General features: G+C 38.4%; 2 protein-coding genes across 3 annotated transcripts in view; one reads left to right on the top strand and one right to left on the bottom strand.

Annotated features, from left to right (window-relative positions):
• The window catches only part of cenpp (centromere protein P), a 98,440-nt gene that overhangs the window by 12,978 nt on the left and 65,501 nt on the right, over positions 1–19,961 (top strand). The gene's annotated exons all lie outside the window — the stretch shown is intronic.
• On the bottom strand, positions 128–10,104 carry ogna (osteoglycin, paralog a). The gene is made up of 6 exons (XM_063473666.1): positions 9,878–10,104; positions 6,819–6,882; positions 5,736–5,900; positions 4,697–4,899; positions 4,204–4,296; positions 128–3,236 (listed from the first exon to the last, which is right to left on the bottom strand). Exons 1-6 carry the CDS (start codon positions 10,031–10,033, stop codon positions 3,066–3,068), a joined length of 852 nt encoding a protein of 283 aa, XP_063329736.1. The 5' UTR covers positions 10,034–10,104; the 3' UTR covers positions 128–3,065.

Consider the following 19,961-nt stretch of genomic DNA (forward strand, 5'->3'; position numbering starts at 1 on the left):
AAATTTCTAGTCTAACTAACCACCTAAAGTGCTTTTAAGTGAAGCTTACTCTAATATTGATTTCAAACACATTATATTAAAAAAAGTTGAACTTTATTAGAATATCTTCAAACATAGCCATGTAACATATTCCTGTACACCACTATCTTATTCACATCAGTAATAATCTCTAAATTAATTTTAATTAGGGAAGAGTTGGGAACAAACGTAAGACACTATAGAAGCAAGAGGAGTAACTTTCACATTACTATAATTCATAGATACATTGTTCCCCAGTTCATTTCTGCTGGAGTCTATAAATTAAGAAAACAAAGGTAAGTCACAAAATACTTAAGTCTAATGGAATAATGAAAAGTGCAATTAATCCACACAATAGCAGAACAAAACACACTTTTCACTTAGTTAACGTATTTACACAATATTCTTGTATTTCAAGAAATGTAGTTTTTAATCAGCAAAGAAAAAATATATATCTTAAAGCTACATACAGTTAACGTAAAGAGGAATGTTAACAATGATCACAGATTTGTGGCCAGTTAGGATATTTTTTTGTTGTTGTTGTTGGGGTTTTTTTGGACATGTGACAATGTTCTATTGGAGATATAGATCTACTAGATATAGATCAGCATGCAGATATCAAGTATTCCTTTTGTATAACTAAAATTACTTCAATCCTGCTTCTTCCCTCCTTCTGTTGTCAGGACTCTAAAATGTCAAGTATGACTTTCTTAAAGACAAGTAAAGATAGGAACAGCTCACTAGAAAACACATGGGTCAAAACAGGGTTGCATGAAGGGTCAGTTTGTGATAAATATGGATCTTCCCATACAGGAACGTGCCAGAGTCCTAGATTAAACATACAGACCAGACAGCATGAATTATATGTCAGTTATCAGCACAATAATGTTTAGATTTGGTTTTACTAAAAACTTTAAAAATAAAGCATTATTATAATCACTAATGCATCAGTTAAACTGCACTTAGGGCTGGGCGATATGGCCTAAAATTCATATCGCGATATAATTTGAAGCATGTGCGATAACGATATATAGCACGATATATTCTTTTCTTCTGTATAACGTATTTCCACACTATAAGGCACACTTAAAATCCTTTAATTTTCTCAAAAATCGAGAGTGTGCCTTATGTATGAATTCTGGTTGTGCTCACTGACCTTGAACCGATTTTGGCGTGTAGAAATCTGTTAAAAAATGTTTTAGTACAACTTTGGTAAGCCTGCTGATGGACTGCTTGATGGATTGTCAGAGCATTACGGCTGCCGTAGTGAGGAGTAATCTGGGTCCAAAACTCCGTCCCCTTCAGGTCCCAAAGTCAAACGAACACTGAGAGTTAAAAACAGTCTAAATTCTTTCATCTTTAATTAAATCATCAGCGTTGCTGCTTTATCGGGTGTAACAATTAAGTTTAACATCCATGCAAACATGAAAACAGAATTTATTAAATTTAACGGAGTTAGAAGTTAACAGGAAGTTAGCTCGCTAGTTTATACCTAAACATTTCATACCATGTTCTGACTGAGAGATTTTTGAAACTAATTAAAAAGTACAGCTCTGCTACCACTTCCAACATAAATGAAGACAGAAAACTAAACAGCAGTGGCGTTTGCAGGGTTACCGAAGTTGGACTACCTGGTATATAATGTTGTGCTACGTGATTGCTAGCGACACAGCTATGTTAGCATAACATTAGCACAGTGAAGCTGGAGGATGAACGGCAACTTTTTTTCCACTCGATAAAAGTTAACATGAGGGATTCTGGTGGTTAGGGACAAATGCAATCGCATAGCAGGATGCTATACACGGGCCAAACTTCAGTCAGGAGAACATAATTTACTGATGATAATGGTTGTAGCCGCTGTGATACTTTCTACCAAAACAGGCGCAGCTTGATGACATCATCAACATGCGCTATCGCGATAGAGCGATATAGTCAAAATCTCTATCGTTGGCCAAATCTATACCGTTTCTATCGTATATCGTTTATATCGCCCACCCCTAACTGCACTTCAGTCATATATTGAGTGCCCTTTACTCAGAGGTAAATCTGAAAAATCTGCCTTGGGTCCATTCATTTAGATCTATTGTTCTTGATGTAGTATTTTGTTGCTAATTTTAGGTAAAACTTCGAAATGTCAGATTTTGCGCTAAAAGTCAGTTGTTTAGATGAGCAAAAACAGCAAAAATGAAGATGCTTACAGTAAATAACTTGAAATATAAATACATTTTCTTACTGCTCACAATTAATGTGATACAGTCTACTAACAATGTGAAGACATTGGGCTGCAAGAAAGCCTCTTCGTTTGTGACAGCAGGTGTTTCTGTTGTTTCAAGGTCACAAGTAGTTTTGTTTGTTTTGGGATTTTTTTGTTGTTGTTAAGATTGGTTCATCCATGTAGTAAATCAGCAGGTCAAAATGAAACAACAACTTGGACTGTCAGTGTAGAACTGTTAAAACTGCTGCACTCATTTATAGGATTATATTAGTTGTAGTAGCATTTTATTACCTGTGAAAAGGGTGCTTTGAGGCTACCAGGGAAAGTCCTTGTGGGATTTAAGCCTTAGAAATTGCAACAATCTAACAAATACTGCCACTTCAATGGTTATGTGTGTGCAGGTGTGAAATGATTCAGTGCACCAAGGGTAATACACCACATTACAGTTATTTTAAAGACATAAGGGATTAAGCCAAGTATACATGACAGCTGGCTTTGACTCTGTTATTTTGATTACAGGTATAAACACTAATTTTAAATGTGGTTAGACAAACTGGTTGTGTGAAGCATATTGAGATTAATTACACTGATGAAATTCCCTTTACTGCCCACCAGTCAGTAAAAGGCCTTTAGGTGAGTTAATGAACACCTTCAGTCCAGTCAGAGGTTTGATTTTGACCTGATACATGCTGATTGTAGGTTTGCCGAAGTAAAAACGTTGACATCTGTGGGACCAGCTCCACAAATCCAAAATACCATGGTGTCTCCCAGCTCTTTGTTGTGGGAAACCTTCCATCAGCAACAAAGGGAGTGCAGTTAAATTTCAGTCTCCTCAACGGTACTTTCCAACAGGCAGTACTTTCATACAGGTGAAGTTGTCAGGGTATTTTGACAGCACCACTGGGTTACCATCAAGGCGGACCTCATTAAGACTTGGTCGTAGGTAATAGGTGTCATTGGACCTGCAGAAGGTGTCCACATTGACCTCAGTGATGTTGTTGTTCTGGAAGAAAATAAAATAATATTGGTAGAGTCTTTTTTTACACCTCACTTTTAATAAAAATTACAGGTTTTAAATTTAATCTAGAAAAGGGTTGTACCAACGGATAGTGATCTTGGAGATCAACAATGGGTAGAGTGATTCCCAAAAGTAACTAATAAAGTCATGCTGTACTTTAATTTTGGCATTCCTACATATGACCAGTACTTGCAACAGAGATCAGTCTGGATGTGAATGTAGGGGTGACCACATTGATCTGTCATCATCTCAGAATGAGAGAAAACAGAAGGAGGGCATTATAGTCTGACTTTAAATTTGTGTCTAATATAACTGGGGTTGCAGAGAGACTAGTTCATTCCAAAGTTTTTGAGTCACCGAGTGTGTGTGGATGAAAGGCAAATAAGCTCTTTTTACACATATTAAAAAAAATAAAGGCTGATATTCATCTACTTAATGGTCACAAGTTATGACAGGCAACAAAGCTCTCCTGCTGAAATAGCACACATTCAGTCTTTTCATGGTGGTAGACAGGGAATTAACTTCCCAGCAGTGTCTCTAAGCAAACCCATGCTCAGTTGTGGGCATGGACACAAACAGCTGCAGACGCCACAGACAGTCTTTCCTTTCATAGCTCTTTGAAATTTACACACATGCATAGCAAGTGCATTGTGTGCATCTTGGCAGATGTTCCTGAGTGGGCACGAAAAATTGGTTGGCATGCATCTGCATGGAGCCTCGTGCATACTAGCAAATGCTGAAACTGCACCATTCCTTTAATCCATTTGGCAGTAGTGCTGTTGCATTTGGGCCACACAGTATGCATTTTTACTGTGGAACTCAGTACAGTAGGCCCCTATGGAGAACATTATCAAACCCTACTCTAGAACACAAGTTGTGTACCAATTTGATAATGTCACTGGTGACCAAAATCAATGTATTTTTATATACAATGTTAATAAAACATAGAAACCTGAAGATGTAAGATCCGAACACTCTCTGGGATGTATGGAACAGCCTCCAGCATGTTGTCGGCCAGGTACAGGTTAACCAGCTTGGTGAGTTTCTGTTGGAAACAAAAAAAAGATTTGGAGAAAGAAAGTTGGACTGCCAAGACACATCAACTTTAGTAGTTAGTTGTACTAACACTGTGTTGAATTGATGGTGTACTGTATATAAAGATAATACCTTATCATAATTCTCTGGTAACATTTTGAGAAATTCAAGCATTGATATTCATCTCACCTGGAAAGTATAGTATCTTGGAGCATTTATACAATTAGGTGGTTAACAAGATGATTTACCCTTTCAGGAGCATGTAAAATATTTGCGATCACTGCTAAGGACAGTTGACATGGCTCATTGTCAGTTTGTATGTTTTAGTAAAACTTTTAAAACTTTTTAGGTTTTTTATCTCCAAATCAGTCACCAGAGTTGGTTGTTTGTTGGTAGAGGTCATGATGTACCTTGAAAGCATTAGCCTTCACTCCTTTGGTTTTGAGCTTGTTGTAGTTGGCATTGAAAGATGTGAGTTTGGCAGGGAGTGCAGGAAGTTTGACCAGCTGATTCTCAGCCAGAGACAATTCCTCCAGGAGGGTTAGCTTGGAGAAGGCTCCATCTTCAATCTCGGAGATCAAATTCCCTGTCAGGTCGATCCTCTTTAAAGTCACTGTTGATGGGTGAGGGTTTAAAAAAAAGAAAAGAAACAAAGAAGTTGTGCTACTTTCATCAATTACAGAAAAGTGAACATGCAGTTGATACATATGACTAAAAGCTAGGTCATACAGTACAAATAATGACTCTCTATACTAATGACTTATCATTAGCATAGAGAATAGTTGACTGTTTACAATGAAGCAGATATCTGTGCTGCAAAGGGCAAGATATGCAAACTCTGACTTACAAGGTTGAAGTTTTGCACTGGATTAATAATTTTTCCTACTGGTGCGTGATGGGATCTTTTAAATCTCCTCTCCCAGGACCCCCAAAATTTCAAATCCTACTCTTATCAACAAAATCTTCATCCTTTGTCTTAACCATTTGTCCAAGTATGGGCACTAGAGTATGTCTCAGGAGACGGCAAGAGGCAGGGTACACCCTGGGCAGTTGATCACAGGGACAATACATAGAGACAAACTACCATAAATTTACACTAGGACTATTAGATTAACAGATGTTTACCCCATGGTGGTCAGACATTTAAATGTCTGACTGTTGTGACACAAACAACGTAAAGAATTATTAAGAACAAGCAATTATAACTTAAGAAGTATGTCTTTGGCTTGTGGGGGAAACCAGAGCACTCAAATGAAACCCATACAGTGCTCCAGCACTTAACATAATATCCTGTTGTGAATCTGTGTCCAACAACTGACTACGTCCCATTTAAAAAAAAAAAATAAATAAAAATTTTTTTTTTAAATTGCTGAATGGTAAGCAGAAACTTGAGTTTTGAACAGATGGATTAATCAACAAACTCTGGAGTAACCATGTGTTAAGACTTACCAATTTGAGCAAAGTCTTTGTTTTTGATCTTTCTTATTTTGTTGAAGCGTGCATACAGATAGGCTGTTTCTTTAGGTAGTGTGGGAATGGAGGTCATGTCTGGACTGACCTCCTCACAGTACACCGAGCCAGTCAGACACACACACAGCAGACAGGTGGGAAGGTCTGCAACACAAAGGCATCCATAAAAACCAAGGCGCCTTCAAAGTCGATATGGCCTTACTACATTTAAGCCATAAGTAATTGCTTTTTTTGCAACTAAGTGATCAATTTTAATGGTATTGTTTTTACCTAAGACAAAAAAAAGTCCAAACCTTTTCAGTTTCAGAACCCAAACAATTCTGTCAAACCATATATTTTTTACTTGTGTAGTCTATAATGTCTTACTTTTTTTTCTACTTTAACCAGTAACTCTGTTTATGAGGCAAGGTAGTAAATTCTGCCTTGCTGTGTTCAAAACACAGCACTGATACTTCTATCTATCTATCTCTCTATCTATCTAACTTGTTTTCCCACAAGTGTAAATATGAAGCAGTGTCAGAAATTTAGGATATTCATCTCACAATGTGAGTGGTGTTTAAATTTTGTCCCAGGTGTCATTCCAGGTAAGATGGACAACTTTGAACCTCTCTTACTATGCACAATAGGACTGCTGTTTTGGAGCCAAGGCCAAAGATATTGTTTTAATTCTTTCGTGTTCTTTCACATTCCAAAATCTCACAGTGTATACCCAACTTAATAGGTATTAAACCCTTACAAAAACCAGTTTGAGCTACTCAAGGGATTTATTGTTATAGACACTATGAATTGCATCAAGGTATTGTTATCCAGCTCAGCATTATGGAGTTCCTTGCCAGCATGTGCTCGTGATTTCAAACAACCAAAGGCGAAAGCTTGAATGTTGACCCAGACAAAAGGACCTTGATCTGGTTCATACTCTTGGTGTAGTTCGTAATCTTGGTCCAAGGAATGGTCATTGTTCGTAGACTTTAACAATACTATGAAGGTCTAAGAAAGATCAAATCTGAGATGCATTTTCTTGTGTGTGACATCAGGTGCAGGTAGAGTAGGTCTTTCTCTTACCAGCGGCATCTGCTTCCGCTGTAATTGGGTTGTCATCAGGTTCATCAGCAGGAGGCAGCGCCCTCTGCAGGAGAAAACATGGCCTGTTCATATAACGGCCAGATCATTGGCTAGAGCAAAACATCACCACTGCTAGGGTTAGGCCAGTTTGGAAAAATGCTTAAATATTACAGTATATCAAATTTGAGGTAGGAACCAAATAAATGTTATACAACACTGTAAAAGTATATGCATTGCCTTGTGCTTGGCTCAGCTTGCAGCAGCTAGCTATAAGAGATTCATGAGCCTGAGCTTTTCACCAGCTATTAGTTATACAGGGTCGCTGTGTACTTAGCTTTGACAAAATGAGACTGTAAACATTACAGCTGCCTGTTTTGGTAGGTTCATATTGCAACAAGTGCAAGTAAGAAGATGAACCAGTATGTCTAGTTTCATTTACAGCTCTTTGAGGGTTTAGTAACACAGCAACACTGTAGATCAAGGAAGCAGAAGCCAGAATTTTTCAGCTCAGGCCAGTTATTATGGTCTACAGTCTCCAGGTGGGTTTCAGCAGGAATGCGTGTTGGGATTTATGTGACTGGCGAGATCAGTACACTGTTGGATGTTTGTCTCTATTGTGCGATGGATTAGCTAGATTTTTTTTGTAGCTTTGCTTTGGCCTGAGTTGCAACATATTCTCCGTCAGTATGCCAATACAGCATTCCTTTTCTAAAATGAATGAAGATGCTGCAATTTGTGACACAGTAGCCAAACTCCAAGTGGATATTGGCTGAGAACTTGAGGAAATTGTTTATTTTTTTTACTACAGTGGTTAGCATTATTGCCTTACAGCGAGACAGTTCAACACCATAGTTAGCTGAGGCCAACAGGAATGTGGATTTTGTGTTCTCCTTGTGCCTTTGTAGGTCTCCTTCAGGTAATCTGGCTACTCTCAGTCCAGACATTTACATGTAAGGTTAAATGGGGTAAACTGCCTGTGGATGTAAGACACATGAAGTGCTTAGAATAAAGCACTGTATGCGTATATGGGTAAATGTAAGTTGTAGTGTAGAGAACTTTGAGCTGTCAGTAAGACAAGAAAAAAGCTATAGTAATTCCAGTCTGTTTGTGGGAATGTGGGGAATTTATTGTCCGAAGTTGCTGGCTCTGATGTATGATACTGTTCATATATGGTCAGAACTTGTCTTCTGAAGTACTCCCAGTGGCTGAGATAGTGACCAACCAGGGTTTGTGAACTGAAACCTGGGTAATATTGTAGTGCTGCAACTTGAAAACTAAAGAGAATTAGGTAGGTGGGTTTTGTGCATTCTTAGGGGCATTTCATGGTGCATGGAAACCACATATTGGACAAATCCCAATATGATAGAAAAAATTATGTGAGGTTTTCAAAATGAAGAAACTCCTCTTTTTGGATTTTTGGAGATTTTCTATGTGAGCATGCTTATACTAAGAACACGACCGAAGATGGAGAACTATACAGTACCTATAAAGCACAAAACTCGAATTTAAGTTATATGGACCCATATGGCTACGCAGATGAAGAAACGGTATGTTAGTTTTTAGCGTTAAAAAAAGTCTAGTTATGTTTTGAGATTTGAGGCAGTGGACCTACCCTAATTTAACATAAACATAAAAAGCAATTGGAAAACCACAAATCTGGAATAATTCAAAAGGTCTTTGGCCAATTGTTGTGTGATTGTTTGAAAGTGTCTTATAAGGTGATGGAACAAAGCAATACGCTGCTGGAGGTTACTGCAAAGAAAAAAATATGCTAGCTTTCTTCATCTAGTTATACAACAAAAGAACTTGTGACATGGCTGACCGTTTTTAGTTTGAGTTATATTTCAGTCTTCTAGCTGAGTGAAGACGAAGGCGCCTCGAAAAAGCATGTTTGCAAACATTAAGCATTAGAGAAGGAAACTAGAATACCGGTACATAACTCATAAACAAATAGCATCATTATTGAATAGCCTTGAGCAAAATACGGACTCCGTTCCTACTGCTGAGTCCCTAAACCAACTGACCTGGTCTCGAGCCAGTTGAAAGAAAGAAGAAGAGCTTTGCACATTGTGGATTAAAAAGTTAACATAATAACCTTTTGGTAAATAGCTAATTGTAGCAGCACCAATAGGTATAAGGTCTGTCACTGAAAAATGAAAAGCAGCTGGTATTCAAACTGAAGTTATGGTTCCATAGCTGTATTGAGTTGTCACATTCCACATTTGTCTCACTCTCTCTCTCCCTGTGGATTGTTTGTGGGTTTTTCTCTTCCTTCAAGTGTTTTCTGAAGGAGAAATCAGACCAGATTTTGGTTTTATTCCATCCAAATATTTCTTAAAGGGGTTAGTGTGGTTAGAACAGGGTTAGTGTGGTCGACCCAGGGTTGTGTTTTGGTAAGACTCCACAGAAATAAGTTGTGTATGTGTGTTGGAGCTGTGAGCTTAATGGATTATCTGTTAGAAGAGGAGGACAGTGAAATGAAGTGCTAACAGATGCTGTCATTACCAAGTAGCAGAAAGTGGATTATCAACTAAACCATGAAGCAGATTAATTATTACTTGTGTAATGTGGTAGAATTAATTGATTTTGAACGTGCCCAGCTATTAAGCAAACCTTCTTTCTCCCTCTTTGTAAAGCATTGCTCAATTTGCTTTTTCATTTTATCCAACCTGCTCTCAATAAAGTTTTCCCTCATTAAATCATCTGGTTTCACTGCAGTCTTGAAACTATGCCTCTTATTCATTAAGAGTAAGAATATTATCCTTGTGCCTTTGATTTACCTCAATGTGCATGCCTGGTCATTATTGGAATTATTTATCTTTGGTGTGTCAAAATAACCACCTTTTGTCATTATTTAACACTGTGATAAATGTAAAAAATGATCTTCTGAGTTAATGCTGTCAAAACAAACTTTTTAATATCTTGATTAAAAAAATGACAAAACTTTAACAAATTAAAAAAGGCTACAAAAATAAAAGAAAACACCAAAAGTAGTAGATATAATTTCAGGGAAAAAATCCATCCCAAAGAAATAATAATACAAATAATAAAGTTCTCACCCTAGCCCTCCTTGATTTTAAATAGTCACTGAAGTATCCATTCAGTTGACTGCCAGCTAGAGATCCTGGTATCAGCTGTGAGTCGTGGTCGAAAGTCCTGGCTGAGGCTGCCACCAGCCATGGCACCAGCATACAGGTGAAAAAGAGCGTCTTCATGCTGTCCAAAACAGTGTGATGCAGACACACCAGCTCGCCTTAAAGTCTGAGTTTGGGTCAGCAGCTGCTTTTTGCCACAAGCCCCTGGTTGAATGTGTCAAATGACTCTATTTAAAGGCTGAACCAGTAGCTTCCAGCAGACTCTTAAAGCAGAGTTTATAGAGCACAGCACTTAACCCTTTCCTGACCACCCACCATCCATCTGCTGAGAGACAGACTTGGACACAGACAGGATGTACAGTGAGAAGCACACACACCAAAATGAGGCACATATGGAAAATGATGAGAAAGAATAAAGTGTCCATTTTTCTCCTAAATGTCCCTAAGTGTGTACAGGAAAAAAATATGCAGAGAAAGCAGAAAAACTGAAAGTTGACAACCAAAGTGTGAGTGTTTTTTGTCAGGAGGAATGTCTGTGGTCTCTGCCCAGCCACTCTGTAATGACTTGTAATAACCAACCTATCTTTCATTAGGCTGGATCAGTGTTTTTCTTCTTCTCCTACTATGTTATTCTCTTAGCCGTTGGTCAGACAATTCATTTAACAGCCATCAAGTATGCACTTCTTATAGGCTGGGATTTACCAATATTCATGTTTTCTTTCTGGACAGCTCTCTCAGTAACTAAAGTTTCAGGCTGGAATTGCTTTTAGTTAGTCATATCATCATTTTAAAATTATTAACAAAAAATGATCTGCTCTCTGCTGATATGAAGCCAGAACAATCATCTACGCAGTTGTATAGGTAGAACTTACCTTTTTAATTAATGTCTTCTTTAAGATTCACATTCAATTTTTGGAAGAATGCTGCTTGATTCAAGCAGCCATTGCAAATGATAGTCATGGCACTCAGTCTTGAATTAAAATCTGTGGCAGATGATGATGATGATGATGATGGGAAACCGTCAATGGTGGAAAAAAAGATTTTTAAAGCCTTATTAAGTCAGCAAATTGTAAGTGGCTTTTGGCAGATTTGACTGATAATTCTATACATGCAGTCCTTATGTCTCCATGACCACTGAAATTAAAGGTAATTTATGTCATTCTTTAAATTAACTACCAAAATGAGTGCCCAGAGACTTGCTTCTCAAAGGATTTTAAGCATCTGCTGAGTGTTTTTTGTATTTAATTTTTTTTCCCCTCTAGCATTATTGTATAATACCTAAAAGCAAATATTGGTTTACTTAAGGACTGTCTCGTCAGATCCAGTTAAGGATGTCCTGTGGGCACGTTACCCACTTTTAATCTTGTATAAGTTAGGGTGTAATGATTATCCAAATTCATGGTTCGGTTCATGCCCTAGTTGGGCCACAATTTTGGCTTTTGATGTTTCGGTCACTGCTTAAAACTTAAACTGTAACACCTATAGTGAAACCATATGACATTTGTGTGTGACAATTTCCACATGTGACATTTCCAGTTGCCTGAAGCCAGTGTAGAGGGTCATAGCCTAACATGTTACTGATACACTTTATGATGATTTTTTTTTACTGTTGGGTCTGTTCCCACAAACCCCGCTAGTTCTAGAGACTTATTCATCATGAAAGAAAACAAGGCAACAGTGTTCGATCGATTACTTGCGCAAGGGAGGCCTTTGGTCAAGAACCAGCTCTTGGAGCTCACGCTCCTAACCTGTCTCCAGCCCAAAGTCCTTCAAAGAGCAGCTTCCCTCGCAGCTATTTATTGAGAGACAGTTCACACAATAGTTTACAACACGTACCTCCCCTCTTAACCCCCCTTGGTTACAAAGATGAGGCACTGTATGTATATGTGTGTGTGTGTGTGTGTGTGTGTATATATGTGTGTGTGTGTGTGTGTGTGTGTGTGTGTGTGTGAGACCTCCTGCTGGGCAGGAAGCTTACATCAAACAGACCTTCCAGATAGGATGTGTCTGTAAGCAAACCTACAGCCCCCTACCCAGAACCCCGAGAATCTGGGGGGAAGGACAGTGGAATCCCTTTCATCAAAGTTGGCAAGCATAAAAATGACAAACATTTAACAATCCACTCTAACATTTACCTTCATTTGTTATCCTGTTTGTGAAATTACGGGAGTAATATCTGAGAAGCAATTCTTTACTTCGGATATGATGTAGCATAAACAGCTGTGCACAGACTATGTCTTCATCTCCCTTGAAGTCATTGTGTGTTTTTCATAGACTTGACTTATTGTAGAATCATTCAAGATGGTAAGCATACTAGCCTTTGATGTTATTTTATGAAGTTTTAAAGCAGTGCAAGTGTTTTATAAAGTGTTCTGTCAGAACCACTGTCCTACTGTTGCTGACCAAAGGCGCTTTATCAGTTAAACTGAGGACTCGTGACTGGGTGAGCCTGGGCCCAGGACAGTCCCTCCAGCAGGAGCATTTGGTTTCTTTATTTCTTCCTTCCTGATGTTGGGGTGTCTTGAATGAAAATGTTGTTCAAATGTTCAAATGCTTCTCTTCTTTGAACGTTTTAGTTTGAGTCCTGCTTTCTGATGTGTAAGCTTTGTGTTGGGACTTCTCATTTATATAGTCTTTGGTTGCATTTAGGTCTTAAGTTCTTGGGTACATATGTTCAAAAGTGGTGTGGGAGGACACTAGATATTATTTGTATAAAAATTTATAATATTTTTATGGTGCCTAAATGGTATAGAGGCATTTAGAGGTATTTCATTCAACAACTTAAATCACAGGCTGACTGACCAGTAGATTAAACAGACTGTTATAGCAAGGAATCATTTGTATCAAAGGTAAAGTAAAACTTCTGTTCTTGCAAGCAGTTTCCTGTAAAGACAGTCCAATACAAACCTTATCAGGCATCATGCAACTGTAAACAATGAAATGCTTGTAATTGATGATTAAATTTCTTGTATTTTTGCCTTAAAACCCAGTATGATTTGTATAAGTTAACTGCAGTCCATCCAAATGCATGTAATAGGTAAGCTTAGGTATGACATCAGATTTGATGTATTTGGATATTAGCTGTTGGATGGTTAATAGAATAACATAGCAGCAGTCACATTTTACTTGGTCGCAAGACCATTACAACAGCTGACTTTGAACCTCTCTCACTGTTATCGATATGTTTCCCTTACATTGGTCATGTTGACATAAGAACAGCCTAATGTCACACAGAGTTCAGTTTTAGCCCTCTTGAAGACCATATTCAGAGCAGTCTGTTGCCTGACATAACTGGGGGGGAGGGTGTGAACCATGTTTAAGGCCAAAGCACTTTGCTGTAAGACAATAAATTGACACAGGTTTAGAGTTGCTACCTCAAGTTAAGGAGTTCAAGTATGAAAATTAATTCATTATCTATTAAACTTTTTGCCAAGCAGTAAAACGTAAGGCAAAATGTGAATGTGTTCTTGTTTTCTGGTTGATGAGAGAAGTGGGCACAGCAAATGCTAACATAAAACAAGGATCTATGCACTCAGCATTCTGGTCATATCTCAGCTGTTCATCATTTTAATCAATACATCTCTTTATTTTAGCATCGGTCAGACCTCCACAGGCTTGTGTTTTAAAACTGTAATAAAGTACTTAATTGGCAATAAGACATCAATAAATAACAGCTAATATGGTAAACATGAAAAATGTCACAAATAAATTAAAAGCAGAATTGCTGGGAAATGAACAAAAAAGGAAAAACCTATGGGAGTATTTTCCAAAGCAGAAAGGCCAAGAGATTCTTAGTAATAAAACCAGAGAGACTCTCAGGCTATTTAACAGCTGTTGAGGTCCAGCTGTTCTTGTCAGAGAAATCACAGAAATGTTGGACTTGTCCAGAGCAGTTCTTAAGAAATTTATTTTGTGTTTGTCTGTGTGTTTTTCATAAAAATATTGAAATTAAAATGATCTATAAAAGGCAGTACTTCTCTATAAACAAGTAAAGCTGAAGAGAAATGACTGAAGTGTAAGAGGAAAATGGTTAAATAGGAAACATGTGACCATCTCAGCCTTCAAGAGTAGAGGAAAAAGAAGGGGGCCCAGATATAAACATCCAAGGAACATGAGCCCAGACTGTTACAGGTGTGTTAGCAATTATGAACACCTTTAAACTTTTATGACTCTGGGAAGAGGGCCAGCAACTAGAGAATGTTTTTACTGTCACTAATTTTCTATACCACAGTTGGGCTGTCAGGGTGTTTCACTGGTATTTCACTCCACAACAAAGGAAGTCACTGGGGAAAGCCACCCACAATAACACACTAAACGCACATTATTCCCGCTGTGTTGGGACTGTTCCTGTCACGCTCAATCTGTTTGTGAACATGAATAAACCTTTTTAAAGCCATTGAATTCTTGTGTACCACTACAGAAACACGAACACAGAAAATAATTCCTGTGTTGATTGACCTGTTGGATGACTAAATGAAAGCGAAAGGGTTGTAAACTTGAGAGTTGGACAAGAGAGAAAGATTTTATTCTCTTAACTAGCAGCACCATTTTTTTGAGACTGTACTGGACTTGGTCTAAGTGTCCCAAATCAAATTTAACAACAGTCACCCAGTCGTGTTCTGTGCACGCTAAAGACGCCCAGTGGGGTTTTCTTGTAAACAGCAAAAGATGTTTACATTCAACATTTCTCAGAACATGTGGGGTGTATCGTCTGAGGTTTACCTAACATATTGAAAACATTTACTTCCTCATAAAACTCTGGGAAAGCTAATTTTTTAAATGGTTTGCATCGTTCACGTATGCAGCTAAATTCCCTATACTTTTGCTTACTCTTCTGAAAGCTCTCTCCATTTTTGTTCTGTCTCTATAAAACAGCTGAATTTGAATCAATTCAAATTCAAGCCAATATGTTCTGTGATCTGCTGCCATGGTTATTAGGATGGTAAATAGTTTGCCAGCTGAGAGCAAAATCTTCTAAATGCAGCCACAAATATGCCTATATGATACCTTTTTAGATAGCCGTGCAACCTTTAATTATAACAGTAGTCGTATATGAAGACTTTCTTGAACGCTGAAATGAATGGCACTGTTGCTAGGTGCATCTCTTTGTTAAATGGTAGTTGGAGCAGCATGAGTATTATGCTGCATACAATCCAGTACAGACCATACAAAAACATTTTTTCTTCTGTTTTAATAATTTATTAATTTGTATAATTCACATAATAATTCAATAGTCATCAAAAGTGTTTTGTTGGAAGCATATTGACACTTTTAAAAATGTTAACTTTTATCATTTTTCCAGCTATATATTGTTCCGGAGTGTTGTAATACTACAGTTATGTTGCTTAAAAACAGACACATTGGTTATAAGTTAAACCCCCCCTCCCCTCTTTCAGGCTGCTGTCTTCTTCCAACTGTGGTCAATTTGACGGTGAGCTGAGTTTTAGGGTGACAGGTGTAAGTGAGCGATAAGTAATGGCAGGCTGAGGCCAACCCAGTCAAAACAATACGCATGAGTAAATGTACTCTACACACAGACACCCATTTCACTGAAGAGTATCTTTCGACACGGTGGACCACCTGGCTAGACATTATGTAGCCTTGGTCTGCATGGGTCTGGCTGACTATTGACATGATGTATTAACCCACCACTAAGATCCATGTGCTGTGGTAGTGACATAGCCACCTGCTAGCTCTGGGCTGCCGCCAGCAACTGGAGAACTGACAGTGAGGCTTTTTATTTTAGCTCTGAGACTTCTTACGTAACGAATGTTGCATGTTTTGCAAGTTAATGATTAACACAAATATACTACTTGAATTTTCTAATTAGGCTTCTTGTGAAACTAAATAAAGATGAATCAAACTAACGTTCAGAAAATTCTCAACCCACTCTACATCTCTACAGAGCATTTTACCTTTATATACTATATAGTTGTGATTTTACACATCTACTGATGGTTCATTCAGCAAGTGATATTATTAATAATTAAATCAGAACAGTGTCTGAGATATGCATGAGTCTGTATGAGTTTATAGCATCACAGCATTCCTTATGTTACATCAAAATAATCCCAAAGAAGTTATATAGATTTACAATTTAGGAATACAAGATCAGCACTTCTGTCTTACCAGCCCTTAGTTGTACTGTGAATGTGCTACTTGTTGGTTGGAAGTAAGATTTTCTATAAAAACAGGAAGACTAGTGCTCATGCCTCAGAAGACAAACTCAATAAATAAATGTGTATAAAATATTGATCACGATAGTACACATGTACTGGTCACAAACAGTCAATTAACATGCTCTAATGATGATTAGATATCATGCCAAGATAGTATATAATGCCTGAGCATAAATTTCCAGGACTTTGTCCATAAATATTTATGCTCTCTCCCCCTTCAAGGGCATCTTCTAGTACAATTTTCGCCCTCTTACAGAACAGCTGCTATATTCAGATAGCTTTACTTTGCCTTATGAGATTAAACTTAAACTTGTGAAGAGAGCATTATCTGCTGCTAAAATAACCAACTGCTAGGTGTACTGGCTACAACCCAAAGACTAAAAAGGTATTTTCAGTTTAACTTGAAAGTGACATATCGGTCAGTCGAGTGATGAGACACTGCCATTTTAATTATTTTTCTTGTACTTTGACTGTGAATTTGTCACAAAAAGTAGGACTGTCATCATGGAGTCCTGAGTTATCTTAGAGAGAAGATTTATTGGAAACGATTTGAATTCTGATGCAATAAATCATGCGCTGCCATATTTAAATTTTAATTCCCCCAAACTGGATAGATGGATGGAAGGACTGACCAATTGACTGACTCTTCAAGATATTGCTAATACTTCATATTTTTCTATGAAGGATGGTCAGTTTTGATTTTCTCACTCGTATATTTGATTGTGTAGTGCAGGGGTCGGCAACCCTGGGCACGCGTGCCACAGCTGGCACGCGAAGGGTTAACTGATGGCACGACCATAGCTGGACTGGCCATCGGGCATACTGGTGGTGGTGATTTTTCGTTTTCATGGGCCGATGTTTTTGTTGTTGTTGTTTTTGTAATGTATAAACAATGAAAGGTGGTGGATTGTCCAGATGCTGGCCGTTGTGTAAAAATAACTCAGTTGTTTGGTGGTGGCTGTGGCGGAGCTTTCACAGAGGCCAGCAGGTGGATGAGGAAAAGGGGAGGCAGGAGGAGGAGAGACCCGAGGTGGCCACCGGTCCGAGTGTCAGGTGAACTTCAGGTAAGAAGTTATGAGCTGCAGTCTATCTGGGTCAGATATAAACCAAGTTTAGGTGTAGTTTATTTTCGTTGTGCTGACTTTTTACAGTCAGTTACAACAACTCGTACTGCGTCCTAGCTAGCATGACAGAGTTTCTATACAGCCAACGGCTGGGTGGGTGCTATGATGTTACTGATAGTGAACTTTATTTCATTCATAAGGTTAGTTAGTAGAGTTGCCAACCGTCCGGTAAAAAACGGAATCGTCCCGTATTCAGAGAAAATATTACGCGTTTCGTATTGAGCTGAAAAGGAACACAGTTTGTCCCGTACTTCAGCTAGAATGGAAAAAGACACAAAGCTGGAGTTATTCTGTGTCTTTACGCTGCACAGCTGCCTCTTCTTCTCTCATTCTCTCCCCCTCCCTCTCTTGTTGCTACTTCAATCATGAAACTGATCAATGATCAGCTGATCGGCTTTTCTGACGCAAGTCCCGTCTCTCTTGTTTGTTTATCGCCCACTTTGCACCAGAAACAGGAACCCAGCGGAGGTCCCGTTAAACAACAGCAGCGCGTTTTAATCTTGATCAGCTGTTGTTAGAATTTATTTAATATTAATTTCTAGTATCAGCTGATGTCTGCTGGAGCCACAGCCGTAAGCTGCTGGCCATGATATAGGTTTGGATATGTGGTGAGAGGGAAACGGAGATGTCCTTACTGAATTATCAGAGCAGAGCTGAACAGGTGATGGGGAAACAGGTTTACCTTTTAGGTGACATGAATGAGTAGAAGGGAAGTCATATACTGTTTCTGAGAGACAAATAACACCAGGATCCTTTTTTATGTAGCTGACTTCTGGTAACTGTGAAGGGGCAGGTCTAGCAAAGTTTTGCCAGGGGGGCAGGTAGGGCATTAATTATATCTGTTGTAAAATGTATAGAAATCATACATATACCAACAAGACAGTGTACATCACTGTCACAACAGTGTTGGTTTTCATTCAAAGGCTTTGGTCTCTAGTCAAAATGCCCCAGCTGATTTTTTTTGTCCCAGTCCAGCCCTGGGCACGACACGCAGTGAATTAATCTGAGAAGGTGCATTAAAAAATAAATGGCAGGGCCAGCGGTGCACATTGCAAATTAGCTCGCATAGACACATTAGTTGTGCCGCGTCTTAATGACAGTATCTTAGCTAACAACCCCAACTACCAGATTCAGCTTGTAATTGGCTAAAAATCACTTAGCCTACCAGTGAGAGGGATGTTGCTAGCTGGCAGTTTTTTCAAGCGATGTTGAAATTTCCACATTCCAACACTTCAAATGCTTCAGGAGCTGTCTGCTCAGCGCAGCATCAGCACCACGGAAATACACGGATACATCCGTAGACTCATGATAGAATTCACTATGCGTTTTCAGGACTTTCAGGTGTATGGACCAATGTTTTCTTTTCTGATCAAACCAGAAAGCTTTAATGAGCAGCTGGATTTGTCTCGCATTAACTGGCTGGACACAGAGGACATCGAAATGCAGCTGATTGAACTGAAAAGCTCGACTCTGTGGGGGTCAAAGTTTGCAGAACTACGAACGCAGCTGGAATCCAAAGCTGTGGGTGTTCATGGAGCTTGCATTTTCACCAAATGGACATCAATACCTGACAAGTTTAACTGTCTTAAGAACATTGCAGAGGCCTTATTGACAGTATTTGGCTCTACATATCTGTGTGAGCAGATTTTCTCTCACACGAAGAGTGTCCTCAGATAGCCGTCTGAATGCTGGACACCCGTAGACCTGTGTCTCTGAGTGGGAGACCAGAGAGCACATTAACATGTGTATCACTGTATTAACAAACATGCCATATTGGCCCAGATTATTTTTCTTATCATTGTTGTGAGGAGATCACAAATAACATTTGCATTTTCTGTTGTACAGTTCATTTGCTGTCATGGAGTTTTTGTTTCAAAATAGCTGATAACTATTCGCTGATAGCTGCCAACATCTGCAAACAAATATAATTCTATAAAGTTGTTCTATACAGTGTGTAACTGTTAATATAGAGCATTAATAAATTTATTGCTAATGCAGTCATATATGGCACATTGACTTCTGAGGAAATTTTAGATGGCACTCATCATCAGAAAGGTTGCCGACCACTGGTGTAATGCAACAGTCAAACATGTCCTTACAGTCAAAGACTGGCTTACACTGTGAAAAAGGTTGTTTCAGCCCACCCAAGTGTATAACCACATGTTAAACCATTTGTTAAAGCACTGTTTGTCATTCCTCTATTGTTTTGGGATGATGGAGATGTTGTTTTATGTAATCCTAGACTGATGCTGGCATCTGTTGAAAAACCCTTTTTAAGTTGTTGCCAAAGATGGTTCCAATTGGCTCTGGGACTGTTTAAATGCCTCCCTGGTGTTATTAATTTATGGAGAAAAACTGAAACATCTAAAATATGTAAAACTTTTGCACAGTACTGTGTGCAGCCTGTGACTTCTGAAAGGAAGTTTCAGCTATCTACATGGATTCATTTCAACTTACCAATTCAGTTTTTGAATGACTCAGCCATTATCTATATTTTTCGGACAGTCATATCCCATAAAAGTAAGTTGCATCTGTTCCAGAAGCGTTCTTTTCTTTGTCTGTTTTACTAAGTGAAATGAAATTAGGTGTGTGTTACTGCGGTTTTATTCCATTTTTCCTATAATCTTTTGGAATTTAATCCATTCAGGAGAAGAAGTATACAGAAGAAGTATTCTGTCTTCATATTCACTGTTGAAGTGAATTATTTTCCTTCTGCCCAGCCGTGGTTCATATGGTGAAAATTAG

The sequence above is a fragment of the Pelmatolapia mariae genome, linkage group LG5 (assembly GCF_036321145.2).
Source record: "Pelmatolapia mariae isolate MD_Pm_ZW linkage group LG5, Pm_UMD_F_2, whole genome shotgun sequence".
NCBI lineage: Eukaryota > Metazoa > Chordata > Actinopteri > Cichliformes > Cichlidae > Pelmatolapia > Pelmatolapia mariae.

Bases quoted from the DNA above. Each gene is read 5' to 3' on its own strand.
- ogna (XM_063473666.1), bottom strand. From the start codon at position 10,033: ATGAAGACGCTCTTTTTCACCTGTATGCTGGTGCCATGGCTGGTGGCA. The intron at 5,901-6,818 runs GTAAGAGAAAGA...TTTGTGTTGCAG, and splicing joins AGCGGAAGCAGATGCCGCTG to ACCTTCCCACCTGTCTGCTG. The intron at 4,900-5,735 runs GTAAGTCTTAAC...ACCCATCAACAG, and splicing joins CAAAGACTTTGCTCAAATTG to TGACTTTAAAGAGGATCGAC.